Raw genomic sequence first — 21513 nt, 5'->3', positions numbered from 1 at the left:
TCTTCCTCGGTGGTCTCCCTTCCAAGGACCAACCCTGCAGAGCTTCCAAGGTCTGACAAGATTGGGCTATACCATGCTGCCTTCCCTCCCATCCTATGTATATTGGATACTTATTGTGAGACCTTGTGTGTGCCACTTCCTAATCAAAGATTCTCAAAAACCAGTGCATGGGATACAGAAACAGAGATTGTGAATCAATGTATCATTAATCAGTATTGCCACTGTTGTGAGAAAAATAAAATAGTTGGTTCAGACAATTTAAAACCCATTTATACAGTTAATTTTATAAAGAAATCATAGTGTTTTTCTCTCCTCTATTTCTGTAACTTTCCAAGCAGCTAGCAGCTCAGTGAACATGATTTTGCTAGGCCTTTGTCTCAAGAGATATCTTTCCTCCATCACATACACAGGAACTTTTTTCCAGCCAGCAGACAGTGCTGACTGGCTCCCTTGCTTCTAGGAAACAAAGAACATCCTGAAATTGTAACATTCTTCTTTGTCATTTAGAGATTTAAATGCTATCTTGCATTGTTTTATTTATTTATTTATTTATTAATTATTTAAATTTATACCCCGCCCTCCCCCGTAGGGCTTTTGCAAAAAGCATCAGGATAGCCCCATTGCCTCTGGAATGTAGGAATATTTTCTAGGTCATAATGGCCCACATTGCCAAGGCACTTAGATTAATTGCTGCAGTTTATAATTTCTATAGCTCTATCAAAATGTATGGGACCAATATGGTATAAAAGAAGGCAAGACGCTTCATTTCAGCACTGGCTCTCAAAGATCCAGAGAAGGCTTTGTCTTTCGTGATCTCTCTGGGCCGGTCCAGAGGCTTCTGTGCATGGGGAAATCTTTGTTCTGTATATTTAACCACTGACTGTTTACTTTTCTTTTTTGTATTCCTTGCTTGTCTTTAGCTAATAAACAGTTTTATTGTTTAAATAACCTTGTATTGCATTCCAGCTAACTTTCTTTTAACGTTCTACCCACCAGACCATTACGAACCTAGAGGTGCAGGTAACACTTTATACAGGGTTAGTTTAGACTGACAAGTGCTACAGGTGCATTTTTACGACAGCCACATCCTATAGTTTTGCTTGCGCAAATGGACTTCCATATACAACCACATTGTTGATCTCTGACTTCTAATGCAGTTTGGCTCTTTAATTATAAAAGGTTGCTGACCCCTGCCCTTATAGTACTTCCAGATATCATTCAAAACTGTATTTAAAGATATATAGAAAGAATACAAATTGGCATGAAAGGGTTTGGTTGATTTTTTTTAAATCACATTTTTCTGTGTTTTTAGGGAATCACCCAGTCTGCAGAGGCACCTGCTTTTATTTATTATTTATTTCCTCTGAATGGCCTGATTTTTCAGTTTCCATGACTGGGACAAGGACTAGCTGCTTTTCAATGAGATAAAGTACACTCAATGCCTACAAAGATTCCAGGGAGAGAAAACAGTTTGAAAAGCCCGCCGCAAATTTACAGGAATGTTCTAAGAACTTTTTACCCTGTCTAAGGCCACATACTTGTAGGGGTGGGGATTTCCTACCAGCACCCTTGTGGTGGGCCCACTGCGTCCTTTTTCTGGCTCGGCTTTTTTCTTCCTTCTCGGCGGTATTTCTGGCATCTTTTCCACTGGCCAGCTGCTTTCTTTGGTGGGACCGTCTCTCGGCGCATGCCTTCGTGCTCGCTCCAGCTTCGGCTCTGTCCTGACCGGCTTCGCTGCGCTCGCAATGCACGTCACCGTGTGTCGCCACTGGTCTCCACCACAGTCCACTTGCCTGTCTCCACCGCAGTCATCTGCCGCCAGGGGTCGCTCTCCCGATCTTTCCGCACCACGCCATCTTAGACTCCGCCGCCGCCGCCATTGATGTTCTCGCCGCTCGCTACTGCAGCAACCACATACCTCGTACGGAGGCGGGTGCCCCCCACCCTTCTAAGGGTGGGTACCCATTTACCTACTCACTAGATTTAATTGCTTTCGGGCCGCTGGGTGGGCGGGAGACTCCAGCAGACTGACTTTCCCCCTTTTATTTCTTTTTCTTTGTCCTTGCCTGTCTCAAAACTGCATTCCTTCCAGGGCAAATGTAATTTACCAATTTGTATTTTTGACATTCTTGCGGAGTCCTTCAGATAGATACACCCCTAGTGTATCTTTGAGTGGCCCTATTGTGCAGCTTTTGTCATCCATTAAGCAGTCAGCTATGGGGCCAAGCTCCTGCTGGGGGCTGGAAATTTCCCACCCCCAGTTCCTGCTTCCCATTGCCGCTGCTGTGGGCTGCGGGAGAAAAATAATCATAACAAATTGCTGGCAGGTGATGGTGTGATTATGTCACTTCCAGGAAAAATAAAAATAAAGTAACACCAGTCCTTTCTAAGACTCACCAGAAACTTCTATGGTTTACCACAGAGTTTCTGGCAATTCCTAGAGAAGTGTGATATAACTTCTGGGTCTTTCCTACAAATGGTGTTGTGCCATCGCCAGTGATGCCCCCACATGGTCTTGCTCCCCCAGTCTTCTGCTGGTTGCCAGGCTATTTTTTGCAACCCTAGGGCTGGCCAGCTTACTATCAGAGATAGTGATGAACTAGGTTGTTGTCCATGAAAGATTGTGTGAAGATATATCTGCATTAAGACTCTTTGTCTCTTTGTAGTCATAACAACAGCGTACAATACAAAACTCGTAATTCATACTGTACTCTAGTTCTTTGTATGCTTCTAGGAGGGGCCAAATGAAAACATTATTTAAGAGGAGCCTCACCCATGAGTAAAACAGTGCGTATCACTGCAAGTACAATGCTAAGCACTGCTTCTCCCTGCCAAATCTTTTCTCTTGTTCGTCACAGACACATGAAGGACTGCACCCCTAACCTCTTTTGCCATATTATTACATTTCATTATGTGATTCTTAATTAAATCTACCTATACAATCCAAATGACTGTTAAAATATGACCTTAATACTTCTAATCCAGCTGCTTTGCTAATATGCATGGAACTAAAAATGGCATAGTGCTAAAGTTGAACAAATAATTCACTATCCTGGAACAGAACCACCTGGGTACTTTCCTGAGCAAACAGCATTGTTATATTGAACCTTAATTTAGTCTGCCTTTCACACGTGACAAATGCTCATTCATTATGAAATTAGGAAAAAAATGAAATTATCTAAAGGCTGGACTTGTAAATACAGTTCATCTTTATACTTTTGTTGTTCAGTCGCACAGTCGAGAACAACTCTTCGCGACCCCATGGACCACATCACGCCAGGGCCTCCTGTCTTCCGTCGTGCTCCGGAGTGTGCTTAATTTCATGTTTGTTGCCTCGATAACACTGTCTAACCATCTCATCCTTTGCTGTCCCCTTCTTCTTTGACCTTCAGTCTTTTCCAGCATCAGGGTCTTCTCCAGTGAGTGCTCCCTTCTCATTTGGTGGCCGAAGTATACTTACTAGGCAGTAAATCACTGACTGTCTTCCAAAGTCAGATTCCCATCTGGAACATGTGCAATATAGGATTCATAGGGACTGTGAACTACATCTTACTGAACTTTAGTTCTGTTGATTAGGTTTTTGAGTTTCATAGTGAAATCTGTACTTTCAAGGGGTAGACCTTTTTGATGGGTCTACATTTTCCAGACAACTGTTTAGTGTTTTCTAATTCCCGCCCCCTTCATTAAGAATCTATGGAGCAAGAAAGATGACATTACATGGGCTTAATGCTAATGTATGTATGCCTCTCCCTCATGTGCTCCACTTCCCTCCTTACTTACTATTTAGTCAAATCATAGTTTGCTGCGGTATCCAGCTAGATCACAGCTAATGATTATTGCAAGTAAGCTGCTACCAGTAGATAGATAAAGACAGATGATGATGATGATGATGATGAAGATAGATGGATGGATGGATGGATGACAGACAGACAGACAGACAGACAGACAGACAGACAGATAGATAGATAGATAGATATCGACACTAGGTTAGAAGCCATACTCTTTGATGAAAGGAGGAAGAACAACAGCACTCAAATTAATCCCAGTTATGAGTAAAGGTGAAATCCTTACTACAGAGAAGCCAGAAGCAGTCAAAACCTCTCCCTTCTTGATGGAGGATTTCAAAAAGTCTATCTAATGTAGAGGAAAAGGATGCTAGATACTCAAATATTGAAAGTCACTGATGCACTATCGCATAAATAATTCATTTGTGACCTGTTTCAGCAGTTTTTCAGCAGGAAAGGTCCTGACTACAGAGAAGTCAGAAAGGATAGATGTCAAGATCTTCTCTATCACTATTCTAGACTTCAGATGTAGAGAATTTTTACAAGAGGTTGGGGTGTTTTGTTTCTTTTTATCTCAGGTACAAGTGAGGTTGCCAGGTTCCTCCTGGCAACTGGCAGGGGTGGGGGTGGGAACTTACCAGACGTGGGAGGGAGGCCCAGGCAATGGCACCAGCACTTCCAGTGTGTACAAGAAGTCACATCATCAGTGACATTTGGACAAAAATTCTGTGGTAAAAAGGCTTCATGGGCCCCGTTTACACGGAGCATTAGCCGCGTTAAAGAGACGGATGATAGGCAGATTTTCCGGGCGCGATCACACTGCAACATCTGGGAAGTGTAGTGCTCCCGTGGCTAACCCATGGCTTCCCGCCGAAGATGCGCGTTAAAAAACTAGTACCTCCAAGGTACTAGTAAACGTTTGCCACGGGCTGCCTCCAGATGCCTGTGGTGTGATCGTGCTGGTGTGCGGCATTCCCCTCCGGTCTCTCGTTTACCCACCGGCACCGAGAGAAGGCCCCGTGGTGTGCCGCCGTCATGTTTGATCGCGTAATTGCGGATCAAACTGCGCAGGGGCAATTAGCCACGCCTCCCCCCGCAATATCTGGCCCGTGTGACCGGGGCCCAGGATAGAGTTTATACTGAAATACCAGAGGGTTTTATCAGCTATTACATCGCTGATGTGATCACGTACTGGAAGTGACATTGCCACATCACTAGTGATGTAGCCTGGGCCTCCCTTGTGCTCCTGATAAGTCCCCCTGGCAACAAGAAAATAAAGAGCCACACTAGTCACAGGAGATAGAAGATAAGGCCAAAGCCGATGATGCAAAATCAGGTAAAAATATATTTTATTACTCAGTTACATTTCCAAAAATTCCCTACATGTTTCACCAATAGGGTTTGTCAGGGGAATCTGTTCATCTTGCAGTAATTCTTCAAAAAGAATAAAAGATCATTAATGTTTTGTCTGGTTTTGCACCATCAGCCGTGGCCTTATGTTTTAAGTCCCCCTACATCCAGCTGATTTTTGCCCTTTAGTAACTTAAATTAACTCCTTGAAGCAAACCCCTCTCTCCGCTTTTTAGCAGGGCAAACACGGATGACGAATGTAACAGAAAGCTTAATTTCAGAGCAAAGTTTATAAGCATAGCCAGCTGCTTGGAAGGTAGCCTGCAGCTGAGTGGTCACATGACCAGAGAGGCAGAGTGTGTGTGTGATGTAATGGTTTTGGAATCTTCAGTTTTAAACTGGAGGGAGGAAAAAACGATTGGAAAAGGTGGTTAACGGCTGACTGCTGACCAGAAGAGGAAGGGAAGAAAGGGTGCTCTCAGATGGAAGAGAGACCGTGGACCCTGTGAGCTGCTGAGGAGTTTAATGATAGAAACTCCTGGTGTATAACTCAGACACACATAGTGCTACTCTATAAGAATTCCTGTTGGGGAAGGTTATACAGTTCTAGCTAGGGACCAACTGCAAGTGAAGCAGTTTAAGAAGACGCTAGACTGTGGGAGAGCCTTCAATAGAGCAGAGATATAAAAGATGGAGTGTGCAGGAAAGGTGTGGTCTGGAAGAAAACTAAAAGACCTAAGAGCAGTCCAAAGTTTTAAAAAATGAAAAAAGAAAGCCTGAACAACTGATTGACTCCCTGTATATAACCCTGTCTCCCTGTGTTATTTTAAATAAACTTGTATTGGTGTTTAAAGTGGAGGGTGTCATAAACCTCTGTGTCAAAAAGAGGGTGGACTAGCGGTAGAGAGGGGGAAAGTGTGCTGAGAGCCCCCTGCCGTTACAACGAACCTAAGAACATAAGAGCCCTGCTGGATCAGACTAGTGGTCCTTCTATTCCAGCATCCTGTCTCACACAGTGGCCAACTAGTTCTTCTGGAGGGCCAACAACAGGGCATAGGCCGAGACCTTGCCTGATGTTGCCTCCTGGAACTGAGATTTAGAAGTTTAGTGCCTCTGAATGTGGAGGTTCCCCTCAGTCACCATGGCTAGTAGCTGTTGATAGACCTACCCTCCATGAATCTAGCTAATCCCCTTTTAAACCTGTCTATTCCTGTAGCCATCGCTACATCCTCTGGTGGCAAATTCCAGATTTTAATCACTCTCTGTGTAAAGAAGTATCTCCTTTTATCTATCCTGAATGTACTGCCCATCAGCTTCATTGGATGCCCTTGAGTTCTAGTATATCAGGAGATGGAGGAAAAAGTTCCCTTTGCCAACTTTCTGCACCCCATGCATAATCTTATAAACCTCTATCATGTCCCCCTTACTCATCTCTTTTCTAAACTGAAAGGCCCAGACTTTTCAAACTTTTCTCATAGGGAAGGTACTCCAACCCCCTAATCATCTTGGTTGCCCTCTTCTGTACTTTTTCCAGCTCTGCAATGTCCTTTTTGATCAGAACTGTACATAGGATTCCAAATGAGGCTGCACAATAGATATATACAGGGGCATTATAATATCATCCTTTTAATATTCAATCCCTTTCCTAATTATCCCCAAAATAGAGTTTGCCTTTTACAGTGCTGCAGCACACTGCGTTGACACTTTCATTGAGCTATCCTCTATGACCCCAAGATCTTTTTCCCTACCAGTCTCAGCAAATTCAAACCCCATTAGCCTATACTTGAAGTTGGGATTTTTGTCCCAATGTGCATCACCTTATAGTTACATTTGCCACCAGTCACCCAATTTGTGGAGATCCTCTTTGAGCTCTTCACAGTCAGCCTTGGTCTTCACCATCCTGAATAATTTTGGTTCATCTGCAAACTTGGCCACTGCACTATTTACCTCTACTTCCAGATCATTTATAAATAAATTAAATAATACATGCCCCAAAACCGATCCTTGTGCGACTTCACTGCTTACTCCCCCCATTGTGAGAACTGTCCATTCATTCCTACTCTTTGCTTCCTGTCATCTAACCAATTTTTAATCCACAAGAGAACCTGTGCTTTTATCCCATGACTGCTAAATTTACTCAGGAGCCTTTGGTGAGGTACCTTGTCAAAAGCCTTTTGAAAGTCCAAGTATATAATATCTACCAGGTCACCATTGTCTACATGCTTGTTTACTTTCTCAAATAACTCCAAAAGGTTGGTGATTGTATGGCCAATGTTTTCTATACTTCATCTCTTACAACTGAATTTCTAGTACAGGATCCATAGGTCTTCTGGGGTCAGCCCCAGCTAGCAGTTGGATTATGGAAGTGGACCTACTTGTGTTGACAGATCCTATAATTCAATCACGCTGAAGTTAACAGTTAATCACATTCCTTTGTGTGTGGGGGGGTTCTGTCCTCATGACATGGCCTTTTTACTTTTGGTTATGTCATTTCCGTATCACTTTACTATATTGTGTAATGTTCACTTGCTTTGTCATAGTATTAAGTAATTAAGAAAACTTCTGAAAATTAAGTATATGGATAAAGCCAGGGCCCGTTCACATCTACTAGGCAAGCCTAGAAGGTTACTTGGACCAGCAGAACTGGGGGAAGCATGCCAAAAGAGTGGGCCACAGGTAGCCCAAGGTCCAGGGTAAAGAGGGAACTGAACCAGTGTTCCATGTGTACCATGCTGTGATGAACTGCAAAGGAAAGCAGGATTTTTAACATGCTGGTTGGTACAGAAAGTCAGGGAGGTTAGGAGTTAATCTTCCCTGGAGAGAAGAGCTAGGGTGATTGGCTGCTCTGCTCACTCTCTGATTGGCTAGCATCATCTGAGAGATATATAAAACAGCTGATCTGGACTTCCAGTTGATGCAGCAGCAAGGTAATGTCCCAAGGAGCTCCTGGGACGTTCTGAACTGACCCACTTTTTGGGGGGTCTAGAGGACTGTAGACCAAAGGAGGCCCCTGGAGGGCATCTCTGAAAACAGTGGGGTGCATTGATCAGCTGCAAAGGGGTGCCTGATCAGCGGAGTTCCATCCGCATGCCTTAAGTGGTAACCATCTTAATAACTTGAAGTGCAGCAACACCCCAGGTTGCAAAAATTGACCCTTATTTAACTGCCAGATAAATGGATTGCCTCTGGTCTTCTAGAGTTCCCTTTCCTCAATACCTTCATAGAATGCTTTAGTAATTCCACTACATTTACACAGCAATGTTTGCATTTGCACAGATTGTGATTTGCAAGGCACTGCCCAATGTTCATAGGCTTTTTGTTTGCACTGATCAAGTGAAGTAATTTATTGATATTCCTGGGTAGCACTGCCAGCTGCCTGGAGAAAAAAGAAGCCCTGTCCCTCTAATGGGATGTTAGTTATCCAGTGATGTTATTTACCTCCATGCCATGAAAAACTACAGCTGAACATTTCCATGCATTAAGTCTCCATTAAACAGACAAGCCTTTTCTCCTTGGATCTTTTGGTAACCCTGTACCCTAAAAAAATAGGAAATTGAGGCCTAGAATTGTCACTGGCTAAAGTCTATATCAGAAGAGAGTGTCTCTGATCCAGTTCCAGATGCACAGGATTGTCAAACAATAGGAAAGCTGGGTCCTTCTCTATGTGCCTTGGAGCTCCTAAAATAACTTTCCACCGTTTACAAGCAGATCTGAACAGGGAGACATCCATTGTTTTAAAAGTCAAGTGACTGCCCCAATAAGGCATTTTGAAATACTTCTTGATATTTTTTGAGAGGGAACAAAGATGAGAGACAGTTTGTAAAGCCTGCTCACCCCCCTCCTTTTTTGCTCACTACGTGCATTTTACTTTCACTTTTGCGTATCTTCCTGAGATGGAGAAAAGCTGTACTTAAAGGGAGTAAATAAGTTAGAAACAATCAGAAATGGACATCTGAACTGGATTTGGTGGGGGGGGGGTTGTTGAGGGGAAAGGAAGACTGCAGAATGTAAGCTGGATGGTAACTAGAACTAGCAATTAGAAGTTAAAAACTATTTTGCTACCCACCTTGGTTGGATTATAAATCTGCCCACTTTGGTTGGACTATAAACCTGAAAAACACTGGATACTCTTATACCTACCTTTGGATATAAATTTGAAAAACACTGGCTGTATTTTCCACATTTTTTGCTGGATTTTTCCACCTACCTGTTAGACTTTGTTGGATTTTACCTGGATTTTACCTGGTTGGAATATAAAAAGTCTGGATTTCCTTCATTATTCTCCATCTGCTATTGGTTTTGGATCTGCTCATGTATGGCTGTGAGAGTTGGACTATAAGGAAGGCCGAGCGCCGAAGAATAGATTCTTTTGAACTATGGTGCTGGAGGAGACTCTTGAGAGTCCCTTGGACTGCAAGAAGATCAAATCAGTCAATCCTAAAAGAAATCAACCCTGACTGTTCCCTGGAAGGCCAGATAATGAAACTGAAGCTCAAATACTTTGGCCACCAAATGAGAAGGGAGCACTCACTGGAGAAGACCCTGATGCTGGGAAAGATTGAAGGTCAAAGAAGATGGGGACGGCAAAGGATGAGATGGTTCGACAGTGTCATAGATGCAATGAACATGAAGTTGAGCAAACTTCAGAGGACGGTGGAAGACCGGAAGGCCTGGCGTGATCTGGTCCATGGGGTCACAAAGAGTTGGACTCGACTGTGCGACTCAACAACAACAACAATTTGGAACTGGAACTTAACTGTGATCTGGAGAATTGTGAAGAGACCTGAAACAGGATGTGCTTGGACTGGTGAGGCGATACAGAAATGATTGAAGAAGCCTGAAATCTATCCATTTTATCTCCCCTGGGTTTGTTTATGTGTGTTTGTGTATCTGTGTACTAAAAGATGCTTAGAGGATTTTTATTTGATCAATGTCAGACTTAAAGTGTTATAAATTGGTAGAATAATCAAAGTGAAAATTTTTGGGGGGTCTGGATTGGGAAGATATTTATCATATTGAGTTTAATGTATGGTTTGATATTGGCTCTGATATTTTAATATTGAACCTGGTAAGATAGAAAATAAGAGGGAGGGGTAAATAGCAAAGATATTGGGTGACTAGTTGTATAACAGAATAAAAATATTTTTTTAAAAAAACAAGGAACCAGCTAAGAAAAATACTCCCCCAACATCTGCAGCATCTTCGCCTACCACACAGACTAAGTTATTGAGAACTATGTTGACATTAGAATCTCTGAAAGATTTTAAAAATGATATGCAAGTTATCTTTCAAACTAGCCTGAGTCAAATTCAGAAGGATATGCAAACTAAATTTCATGCAAGTTTAAGCCTGGTGCAGAATGATCTGCAAGACGGATTACAGTCGGACCTAAATCAGATGCAGACGGCCTTAATATAAGTTACAGATCAGATGAAAAACCTAAACACTGAGATTGGAGACGTAAAAGTTAAAATGACTGATCTTAACAAACAACTATTAGAAAATAAGAAGGAAATAACAGAGGTGGCACAACAAGCCAAGAAAGCTGAAGAAAAAGCTGAAGTAGCATCATTGAGGATGGACAGGTTAGATACACAGCAGAAGATGGCCCTGGACTCTCTGATTCAATTGGAGATGGATAGAGCTGCTTACCTACTGAGATTTCAGAATGTACCTGAACAAAAAGAAGAGATAGAGTTATGGCAGAAGGATTGGCGGACTTCATGGAAGTTGAATATGAAGAAATGGAGAGGGAGATTGACTTTTTATATAGAGCTAACTCTGCCTATACAAGGAAGAATAATCTTCCAAGGGAAGTACATGTGAAATTTACTAAGAAGTTGGTCAGAGGTCATGTGTGGAAAGAAGCACAGAATAATACTCTTAAAATACAAGACAAGGAAATAAAGATTGTAAGAGAAATTCCCCGGAAAATAAGACAAAGACGGAAAGCATATGTATTTCTGACCTCCAAACTGACAGTAAATTCAATTGCATTTCAATGGCTTACTCCAGAAGGATTTTTTTTCATTTGAAGGTCAAAGATTTAGACTGCACTCCATCTTTGAGGCAAAAGACTTTTTGGATCATTATGAAAAACTTTTACAAAGGCAAGAAACAACAAAAGCAAAAGCAAAAGTTACTGCAACTGAAGAAGAAGAGGAAGCATCAGCCTACTCAACAGCCTTGGATGAAGAACTTGAGGCCAGCACAGCCAAAAAACCATCCATGGAAAGTAAATCACAAAGAATGACAATGAGAAATAGAAATGGTAGTAATAAGAATAGATCATAATGGATTCATCAACAACCAAGATATTATCGGTAAATATAAATGGACTAAATTCACATGAGAAAAGAAGAAAGATATTTAAACAACTTAAGAAGATAGATGTAGATATTGTATGTCTACAAGAAACACACATTAGACATAAAGATGAACATTATTTGATCAATAAGAACCTTGGTAAGTTATTTACCACTTCAGACAATGTAAAGAAAAGAGGATTAGCTGTAAATATCAAAGAAAAATCAAAACCTATTTTGATATTCTCATCAGAAAATGGAAGACTCCTGCTACTTGAAATAGATATTAGAGACAAGAAAGTCTTATTTGTGGTGATATATGCACGGAATGAATCATAGGGTAAATTTTTTTAAATGATGAAGGAAACTATAACAAAATATGACTACATGGATATCTGTATAATTGGAGATTTTAACTCTGTTTTTGATCAAGACATTGACAGGAGAACCATTAAGAAGATCAAACCCCTCAAAGCTTTGCTTCCAAGATCTTTTCTAGAATTGGCTGAGGAATACAAACTGATTGATGTTTGGAGAACTAGAAATCCAACTGGAAAAGACTATACCTTTTATTCTGACAGACATAAATCTTGGTCCAGAATTGATATCTGCTGGATTACATCGAATCGTTTCCAGGAAATTGAAGATATGGATATTATGCCACAAACCTTTGCAGACCACAACCCACCATTGTTGAAGATTAAAGACAATCCAATTAGATGGAGATTTAATATACAATTACTTAAAAATGGACAATTTTTAGAGATGGCTAAGAAAGAAATGAAGACTTTCTTTCAACAAAATATGAATGAAGAAACATCCATGAAGACAGTTTGGGATACAAGTAAAGCCTTTTTCAGAGGACTGGCAATTAGATTTGCAGCAGGAAAGAAAAGAGAAAGAATGAAGACATTTCAAGATATAATAGACACTATTCAGAATAAAGAGAAAGAATTAAAGATGGACCCTTTGAATGAGAAATTAAAGATGAAAATTAAAATACTGCAGCATCAACTCAACTTACTCTTATCAGAAGAAATGGCAAAAATATTAAATTTGCTGAACAGGACTATTTTGAAAATTCAAACAAACTAGGAAGATGATGACTTATAAGTTAAGAAAAGAGAAAGAGAAAAGGATGATTCACTCATTGTATGATAGAGAGAAAAGAAGTATTTTCTAGGAATGGACTAAGGGAAATAATTCAAGACTTCTACACACAATTATATAAAAGAGTGGAAATATCCAAAGAATCTCACAAACAATACTTAGATGAGCAGAACCTACCCACAATTTCGGAAGAAAACAGAAAAACGTGTGAGGTACAGGAATCCAAAGTTTGCTCAGCACAGTGTTAAATCTGGAAGCAACTGTTTCAGAGACAGAACAGCAGATCTTAACTTTGGCCACTGAGTCTCACGCAAAATCATGTGTGGCAGTGTGCTGAGCAGCTGAACAAATCATGAGACTTTCTTTGCTCTTGGAATAGCAGCACCTGTGGCACCAGTAGCAGAAAATAGGAAAAAGGTTTTTGTTCCGAATTCACACAGGATGGTATTCCGAGCAAAAACTGAGAATTTTGAGGATCTATTAATCTATGATACTCCTTGACACTGAAGGAGATAGGTAAACTGGAGTTTCTTCCATTTTATTTTTCTGCTGTATTTTGGCTATAACACCCTTGTCCAGATGAACCTATCTTCCATGACTTTACACGGAAGCACAATTACATCAAAGGCTCCAATCAATCCCCCAGTCATGGTGGTCCAGGCTTAATAGAGAAATCTACTATGCAACCAATGTAAACAATTTTTCTTCCCCTGATAACAGCTGCCAGGTCTGCACTGTGACAGAGTTATTGTATCTTTAAGAACTGCTGACAAGGAAGTATTTCCCTATTTTTTCAGATCTCTGTGTTGCAACATACACTGTGTAATCTCCCCTTCCGTGCAATTTTTAAAGGTGCAGGAATATTTATTATTTGCATTTATATTTTAGGGTCTGGACCTCGCAATAATTTTATACCCTGAAATTATTTCTATGTAGATAAAACATTGCATACTGATTGGAAATTACTAGGAATAAATTACTAAGAGGCATACTAGGAATAATCTGAACTTTCTTAAATGTTCTGCCCGTTCCATGAGATTGTCATTCAGATGTTATAGGTGGGATCCAATATTGGAAGCTGGTTTAGGGAAATTGTAAGGATGCTACACAAATAAATTATGGATTATAAACACATATGTAGGATCAACCTGTAAGGACCTGTATAAGAAAAAGAAAATTTACAAACAAAGATCTCAGTAGGAAACCTAATAAATTATTCTGTGGGAATGTTAGTTATTTCTATATGTGCTGTGAATTTATTTTGTGGGCCCACTCTTTTTGTTTGCTGACTCTGAGGGTGTCTCATACCTGTCCAAATGCTACATGGATAAATAATCTCTCTTTATACATAATCCTGTTTTGGGGTGGCAAGATTCCATGCACTCCCTCAGCCATTGGCCCATCAGCCACCACTCAAGAGTACTCACGTGCCATTGGCCGGGTGCTGGGTCTGCTCCTCTTCCCTGCCCACTCCCCCTTCAGTCACTCTGCCCTGTCAGAATTACTTGCAAACAGCTTTCTCTCTTGATGAAGACACTCCTCCCGCTTGCCTCCTGTGTGGCTGTCGGTAGGTGTAACGAAATGGCAGTTACCTGTGTTTGTAAGATAGCTGCCGTCAGTGTGGTTGTTTGTTTAAAATGTTCCCCCATAAGGCTTAATTGAGCTGCAGTTCCAGAGAGGGACCTGCAGGGGTATCACTCATCGGGTTGAATGGGGCTTCCTCATCTGCTAGCCTACAGTTCCCAGCTGCTCCAAGGCCAAAAAGTGCGGGAAAAGCGAGACTGTCCCAAGGGGCAGGGCAGCATCAATATAGATTCCAGTCCATCCAGGGAAGCGGCCGTCTTTGTCCTACAGGAGGTTAGGAAACGCTCCTGCTGCCTGTGCTGATGAGGCTGTCCAGGCCACAAGCCACAGACATGGGGGAACCCTGGGAGGCAGCAGAGATTCAGCCACTCCACAGTTGGCTGGACTGGGGAATGAATGGAAGTTTCCCTGCTCTCTTGGGCAAGAGAGAGGCTGAAGTACAGGTGAGCCCACAACCTCCAGAGGTAGAGACTATTGTGTGAAGGGAAAGAGGATTGTGTTTAACCCCTGTTGATTTATGCCTGTTGGTTCATAGTATGTGCTTACTCCTACAGTTCTGCCTTATTCATTTAGTGTGTGTGTGCTCCATAATTGAGTAAATAGTTAAATAATTTTATTTGGGCTACTAATCTGTGTTGTGCTGTGACCACATAGTCTCCCCCGCTCTGCACAATAACAAAGGGAGGGGGTAGCCAAGAAAGCAAGGAAAGGCCAGACCCTATGGTTGCGAACTTTCCAGAGATCCCCCAAAGATTGGGGATTCCATCTCCAAATAGGGAGATTTGGCCAGAGGGGTCTCACTGTCCCTCTAAAAAGGCAGTGACAATTCTGTGAGTGGTGGTAGTGAATTTATGGAGTAAGATACACCCACGGGAGCTGAAGAGTCAGGGGGAAATAAAGGTAGGTTGATTGGCTGGGAAGGAGATACGGTTGCCAACTCCAGGTGGGAAATTCCTGGATATTCCTGGAGATTTGAGGGATGGAACCTGGAGAGGGTGAGGTTTGAGGAGGGGTAGGACCTCAGACAGGTACGATGCCATAGACTCCACCCTCCAGTGAGAGCCAGTTTGGTGTAGTGGTTAAGTGTGTGGACTCTAATCTGGGAAAACCGGGTTTGATTCCCCACTCCTCCACTTGCAGCTGCTGGATGACCTTAGGCAAGCCATGGTTCTGTCAGAGCTGTCCTTGAATGAGCAGTTTCTGTCAGAGCTCTCTTAGCCCCACCTACCTCACAGGATGTCTGTTGTGGGGAGGGGAAGGGAAACGACTTTGTAAACCGCTCTGAGACTCTGAGTGAAGGGCAGGGTATAAATCCAATCTCTTCATCATCTTCTCCCAACCACCCATTCCCTCCTGGGGAACCACTGTTGCCAATCTCCAGGAGAGGGGGAAATGGAAAGCTGAAGAGAGAGGGGGAAATAAAGGTAGGTTGATGATTGGCTGGGAAGAAGATAGGGTTGCCAACTCCAGGTGGGAATTCCTGGAGATTTTAGGGCTGGAACCTGGAGAGGGTGAGGTTTGAGGAGGGGTGGGACCTCAGAGGTACAATGCCATAGACTCCACCCTCCGAACCAGCCATTTCTTCCTGGGTAACAATTGTTGCCAATCTCCAGGTGAGGGCTGGAGATCACTCAAAATTACAACTGCTCTTCAGGTAGCAGAGATCAGTTCCCCTGGAGAAAATGGTGGACTCTGTGTCATTATACCCTGCTGAGGTCGCCACAGCACATTGATGCTGAGTGCCCAAGTCCTTGGCACTCTCCCAGAGCCTCTTTCTAGAGCTCATTGTATTTATTTTCACAACAGGCCTTATTCCTAGTATATAATAAATTATATGTATCACTTTGGCAGGACTGTGCAAAAACACTAATTGTAAGTTGAGGTATATTTCTACCCCAAGCCAAATTCCAGTGAAAAATATCCCACGATCAAGAGAATGTGTTTGTGGCAGAAGTGTTTTACAGTAACCAAACACACTGAGCTTGAAAACATACTTTCATGTCAGGCAGAAAATAACAATAAGATATTAACAGTTGTACATTTGTCATTGTTCTGGGGTATTTTTCTGCCTAAGAGCTCTAAGTAGTGAGGTAGATGTTCTCCAGCTTATCTTGGGGGGGGGGGGGTGTTATGGCAGCCATCTTCAGGAAGAGCTGCATCTCTGAAAAATTCTTCCTTAGAACATTGTTTTCTGGGGGGGATTTCATGGGCTTTTTGTGTTTGTTTAAAAATTCCAAATACATTTAATAGGCTGGGGTAAAAAGCATCCTGGGAGTCAAATTCAGTATCTTTTTTTGTATTCACAGTAATTTATTTATTTCTCCAATGGGGACCTAAAGCAGCTTAAGTTGTTCCTTTCTCCTCCATTATCCTCATAAGAGCCCTTTGAGGTAGGTTAGGCTGACAGTGCATGCCTGGCCCAAGGTCACCCAGTGAGATTCTATAGCATCATGGGCATTCACACCTAGGTTTCCCAGAACCTAGTCTGTCAGTCTAACCACTATCCTACACTGTAAGTGGCTACATTTTGGGAATGTTTCTTATGCAGGGTCCAGGTAAACAATACAAGTGTTAGCAATGAAGTTGGTGGTCCACCAATTCGACTCCCCTGCTAGCGCTTTCTAAACTGAGTCCTATGTATGTATGACTGTGAATTGGGTCAGTGGACCACCAACTGGGCCCTAAGTTACAGGTGCAAATGTACCAAGGGGAAAAAGTTATAAAACATTTATCTGTGAATTCTGACCAAAAAGGTGCAAAAGCATCCACCCCAGGTTAGGGATCTAAAGATGCTAGTCAGACTGTGTGCTTATATACGTTACACCCCACACATTCGCAAAAGGCTGGTATGGCATGATGGCTCCAGCACGACATGAAGACTAAGGAGATTGGTGTTCAAATGCCCACTTAAGACATTAATTTCAGCTGGTAATCTTGGGCTGTTAACCATCACACAGTCCAGTCAATCTTGCAAAGTTATTGTGAAGATGAAACTGAGAAGATCCATGCAACTTCTTAACTCCTTGGGGCAAGGGCAAGATAAAATGGAGGCCCTAGTCTGGTGTAACAAACTGCAGTACTGGGCTAGGATCTGGGAAAGTTTCAGGAGTCTAACTAGGATCTGGACTCTGATCCACTGGTTGACCTTGACCCTTTTTCTCGGCCTAACCTACCTAACCAACATGGGCGAACTGAACACATCACCTGAACTCCCAGGATGAACGACAATATTAGGAAATTATTTCTACTCATTTTATTTATTATTACCAAAATAATGCAAAAGGATACCGATATGACGACACGACGGTTTTATTTTTAATATTCGTATCGCATCCTTTAACCACAGTAGTCCTCATCGTGGTTTAGAATTTTTATTCTAATACAATAATCATATTAAAAAGATGTATGCTCCTCCGAATGAGCATAAATAAACTTTCGCTCTTCCCTTTCGAGGAAAAAGACGTCACGATCGAAAGTACCATAAAGCCGATTAAAGAAAAAGCAGCGCGAAAGGCTCGAGCGCGTTCGAACGGGAGAAAGAGAGAAAAAGGCGACGCGAGCGGTGACGGCGAAGAAAAAAGTGCTGAGTCACCCTTTGACGCGTTGATTCAACCCTCTAACTACCCCCTCCCCTTCCTTCTCGCGCACACGACACAGAGCGCGCGAGCCCCCGGGGGGGGGGGGGAGGTGTTCCCGCGCGCATGTCCGCCCTCCTTCTTCGCGGTCACGTGCCACGCTGCTGCCGGGACGGTCACCGCACAACATATACATAGAGCAGACGCTGCCCGTCGGCCTTCTTTGCTGTGCTTTCGCTTGTGCTACACGCCAAGGCGGGATAAATAAGACGCGGTTTCATCTTCCTCAGCGACGGAAGAAGATTGGGTGGGGGGGAAGAGATACCCGTGTCTGTCGGTAGATTCCTCCGCCTTTCCGCTCCGCTTGAAGTAGTTCGGTGGCCGTCAAACCAGCCCCCTCCCCCCCCCCCCCCCTTTCCCCGGGGCTTCTGTCGCAGGGCTCCCCGCTGAGCTGGGAGGAGACGCAGAAGCACGCGGAGCACGTGCGCAAACACGGCATCCTCCAGTTTTTGCACATCTACCGAGCCGTGAGGGAGAGGCACAAGGACGTGCTCAAATGGGGGGATGAGGTGAGTGGAGCGCTGGGGACGAAGAGCAAGAACGACGGGGACGGGTGGCGAGCCTTCAGTGGAGGGTGCCCTGTGCACGTGTCTCTGTGTATACAGGAAGAATAACAGATTATGTATGTGCCGGATTCAGAATAGCATTTATCGTTAGTTTGGATTAAATAAGGGTGTCAGTGTAATGGAATTAGAATTTCCTCACTCCCTGTGATTGAAGTGGAGAAGCTAAGTCTTCTGTGTGCCGAAATCCCATTGGTCTGAGCCCCTTTTTCACAGGAGGTACATCAGTTTTGTAAGTGTACACTTTTTGTACACCGCTAATTTGAAAGTAAATGTTGTGTTTGGAGATGTAGATGCACACGTTATTTGATCATCTTAAGATAACGTGAGTATTTGTGTCTGACCGTACCTTTTTGAAATGTGTTGCACAAGTGCCCTGAAAGGTAAGGTATTGTAAATCCCCCATCTTTTGATTGGGTATCTTGTGCTGCAACATGAGAAAGGTGCATCTGCTTCTTCCTGTGTGTGATCTTGGGCACGTTGCTTGTGAGGGAGATCTGTTGGTCTCAGTTGGATTTAGTCCTAGCTAAACAATGGCTTTAGTTCTGCTCTTTCTCTGTAACACACACATCACCTTCTATGAAGTCTGTGGCTGAAGTGGGCAGACCAAGTTCCTCTGTAGCCAAACTGAATTCTCTGTTTGCTAAACTTCTTCATTTGTTTGAGCTTACCTTTCACAAATGGTGCATCAGTTTTAGCACTGTGCTGTACTTCAAAAACATGTTGGCTTGGGAGTGTATCTAATCCAGTTTTCACTGCCTGTTGTTCATTAACATTTTAGCATATGAGAGATCCCAGACTAAAAAGTGCTTGTGGCATCATAAATCATCCTCAAGTTTCATTCACATACAGATGAGTGAGGGGTCGTTTGAATGAGCATCTTCCTTCCTGCTCTGATATTTCAGTGGCTACTCAGCTTTTTTTCTTTATGGATCTGTGTATGTTAGTGGAATATTATGTGTAATAATAACAGGCACAAGTTAGAGAGAATCTCCCTATAGGCCTTAATAGAAGCACAGAGGTGGTATGTGTGGAGCTGTTCTGTCGCTGCTAGTGCTAAAATTTATTCAAGTCACTATGTACATTTACAAAAGACATTAATTTCACCACTGATGGGCAACTACTTTTTTAAAAAATAAAGCTTAGCAACAATTGATGCTGCTGTTTGAATTTGTCAAGCAATACCTAATTGATAGCAGTAATGTCAGATTTTCCCTGTAATACACTGAGCTGTTTTAAAATGTACATACTGTAGTGCTAGAATACAAATACAAGTGTTTTGTATGTTTGGGAGGTGAAACTTCTAACTTCAGCATACTACAATTAGTACAGGCAGTCGTTCCAGAAGCCGCAAGCATACTGTGCTGAGTTTCAGTCATCCATTCTCTTATGTTGATATTGCTTCTGCAATCTTGTTTGTTTGCTTTGTGTACTGTGAGATAGTCAGTGATGATTGTGTGATTGTGAGGATCAGAGCTAATAAAATCAGAAAATAAAAACACCATAGAAAACTTAGGTACCCAAATCTCACGAGTGATATGTTGTGATCACTGACTGTGGCAGGTCTTTTATATCACAGAATTCTTCAGTGCTCCGAGTTCCTCATCCACTCGGAAGAGGTGAAGGGTTTACCTTGAAATTAATTTGTGCAGAGTACAAAATCTGATACGAGCATTACTTGTGGAAATCACCTCAAAGCAATATGGTTAAGCAGGCATAGAACTGAACTTGTTGAATTGGCATGGGCCAATCACTCACAGTCTAACCTACTTCACAAGGTCATTGTTCGAGGAATTCAGGGAAAGGAGATATAATCTACGGTGCATCCTCATTGAGGAGAAAGGCAGGGTATAAATGAAGGAAATAAATAAGCTCGAGATTCCATGCTGTATATGATCTTGTGCCACTCATTATCCTTGAAGTGTTACTACATTTAAAAACACTGGCTAATACCAATATCTGAGGAAACATGTGATGATCTGTTACTGCAAGGGTATTTTTGTAGCCTATGTGGAAAGCTTTTGAAGATGTAGGTTTGGCTGACCTTGGAAGTATGCATAGTACTTTGAACAAATGTGTTTGTTTATGTTAGTGAATACAGTAACATTGATTTTGAAAATTTGCCATACAGCTTGGTAACAGACATGCCCAAGATAATTGCACCACAATTATAAGAAGTTGCCGTCATAAGACATCTCTAGACTTGTGATGCCTAGGGCCACAGTACCTCACAGAAACTGAAAATGATTGCCCATAAAAAGCTGTTACATTGAATTAAATCCAAGGTTTGTAATATTAATTGCTTTAAACACACAAACACATGTCACTGAGCTGCGGGAGTGGAAATGGGCTTTGGCAACTGATTTTATTCTCAAGGAAGGAAAATGTGCATGAGCTATTTTTGTTTCCTTTGGCCCTTTTCATCTTTACTTACTGGAAAAAAGAATTTGACAAAAAATTGCAAGGTTTTCTTCATCTTTAGTGAAGGTGAAGGCATACAGTGTGATCCTAGACAGAGTTGTGGACTTAACGTGTTACCCTTTAAGACTGTGTTGTTGCCCTTTCAAAATCTTTATACTTGGGGTATAGGACAGCAATTTATGTACCGAACAAGTATATAATTTACATGGTTAAATGCTGTTCTTAGGCCCTAAGTCAGCCAAGTTCTTAATGAAGAATAGGTATATAAAAAAATTACATGCAGTCCTAACTTGCTTTATCCAGAGATCTTTTACAGGCTGTTAAAGTCAAAGTTTTTTCCCCTATGGGACAAGAATTGAGGAAAACATATATAATGAAGTTTAAGAAAAACAAAAAGATCTTAATTTGATATTAGTTATGATTATTATCTATAACTTCATCTTAAAGTTCATTCTGAATGTCAGCAAGGAAACAGATTAGACAATATATACTATTCTATTTAATATCATTTGTGGGCCGAGCAACATGTATCTTTTGCTTTATGTGTTTACAGTATGCCACCATGTGCTAAAGAGGAGGTTACAGACTTGATAGATGGGAAACCAAATACACACTTAATCAAAAACGGCCTTTTGTGGATATTTACAGTGTTATACTAAAGAGAGTTGCCCTCACTGGCGTAATCTGCGGGGGGGCTGAGGGGCTTGTGCCTTCCCCGAAATTTCCGCAGAAGCCCCGCCCACCTGCCACCAAGGAAGCC

The 21513-nt window shown here is 42.1% G+C and overlaps 1 protein-coding gene across 1 annotated transcript in view; it reads left to right on the top strand.

Moving 5' to 3' along the window:
• The first annotated feature begins 12712 nt into the window (after positions 1-12712).
• The window catches only part of GCLC (glutamate-cysteine ligase, catalytic subunit), a 54409-nt gene continuing 45608 nt past the window's right edge, over positions 12713-21513 (top strand). The window contains exons 1-2 of the mRNA XM_015423977.1: positions 12713-12762; positions 18080-18278. Of these exons, the coding sequence (XP_015279463.1) occupies positions 12713-12762; positions 18080-18278 (249 nt within the window). The remainder of the gene's footprint in view (positions 12763-18079; positions 18279-21513) is intronic.

Source organism: Gekko japonicus, unplaced genomic scaffold, assembly GCF_001447785.1.
Source record: "Gekko japonicus isolate JY-2015 unplaced genomic scaffold, Gekko_japonicus_V1.1 scaffold391, whole genome shotgun sequence".
Lineage (NCBI taxonomy): Eukaryota > Metazoa > Chordata > Lepidosauria > Squamata > Gekkonidae > Gekko > Gekko japonicus.
This window is presented reverse-complemented; position numbering and strand designations above follow the sequence as displayed.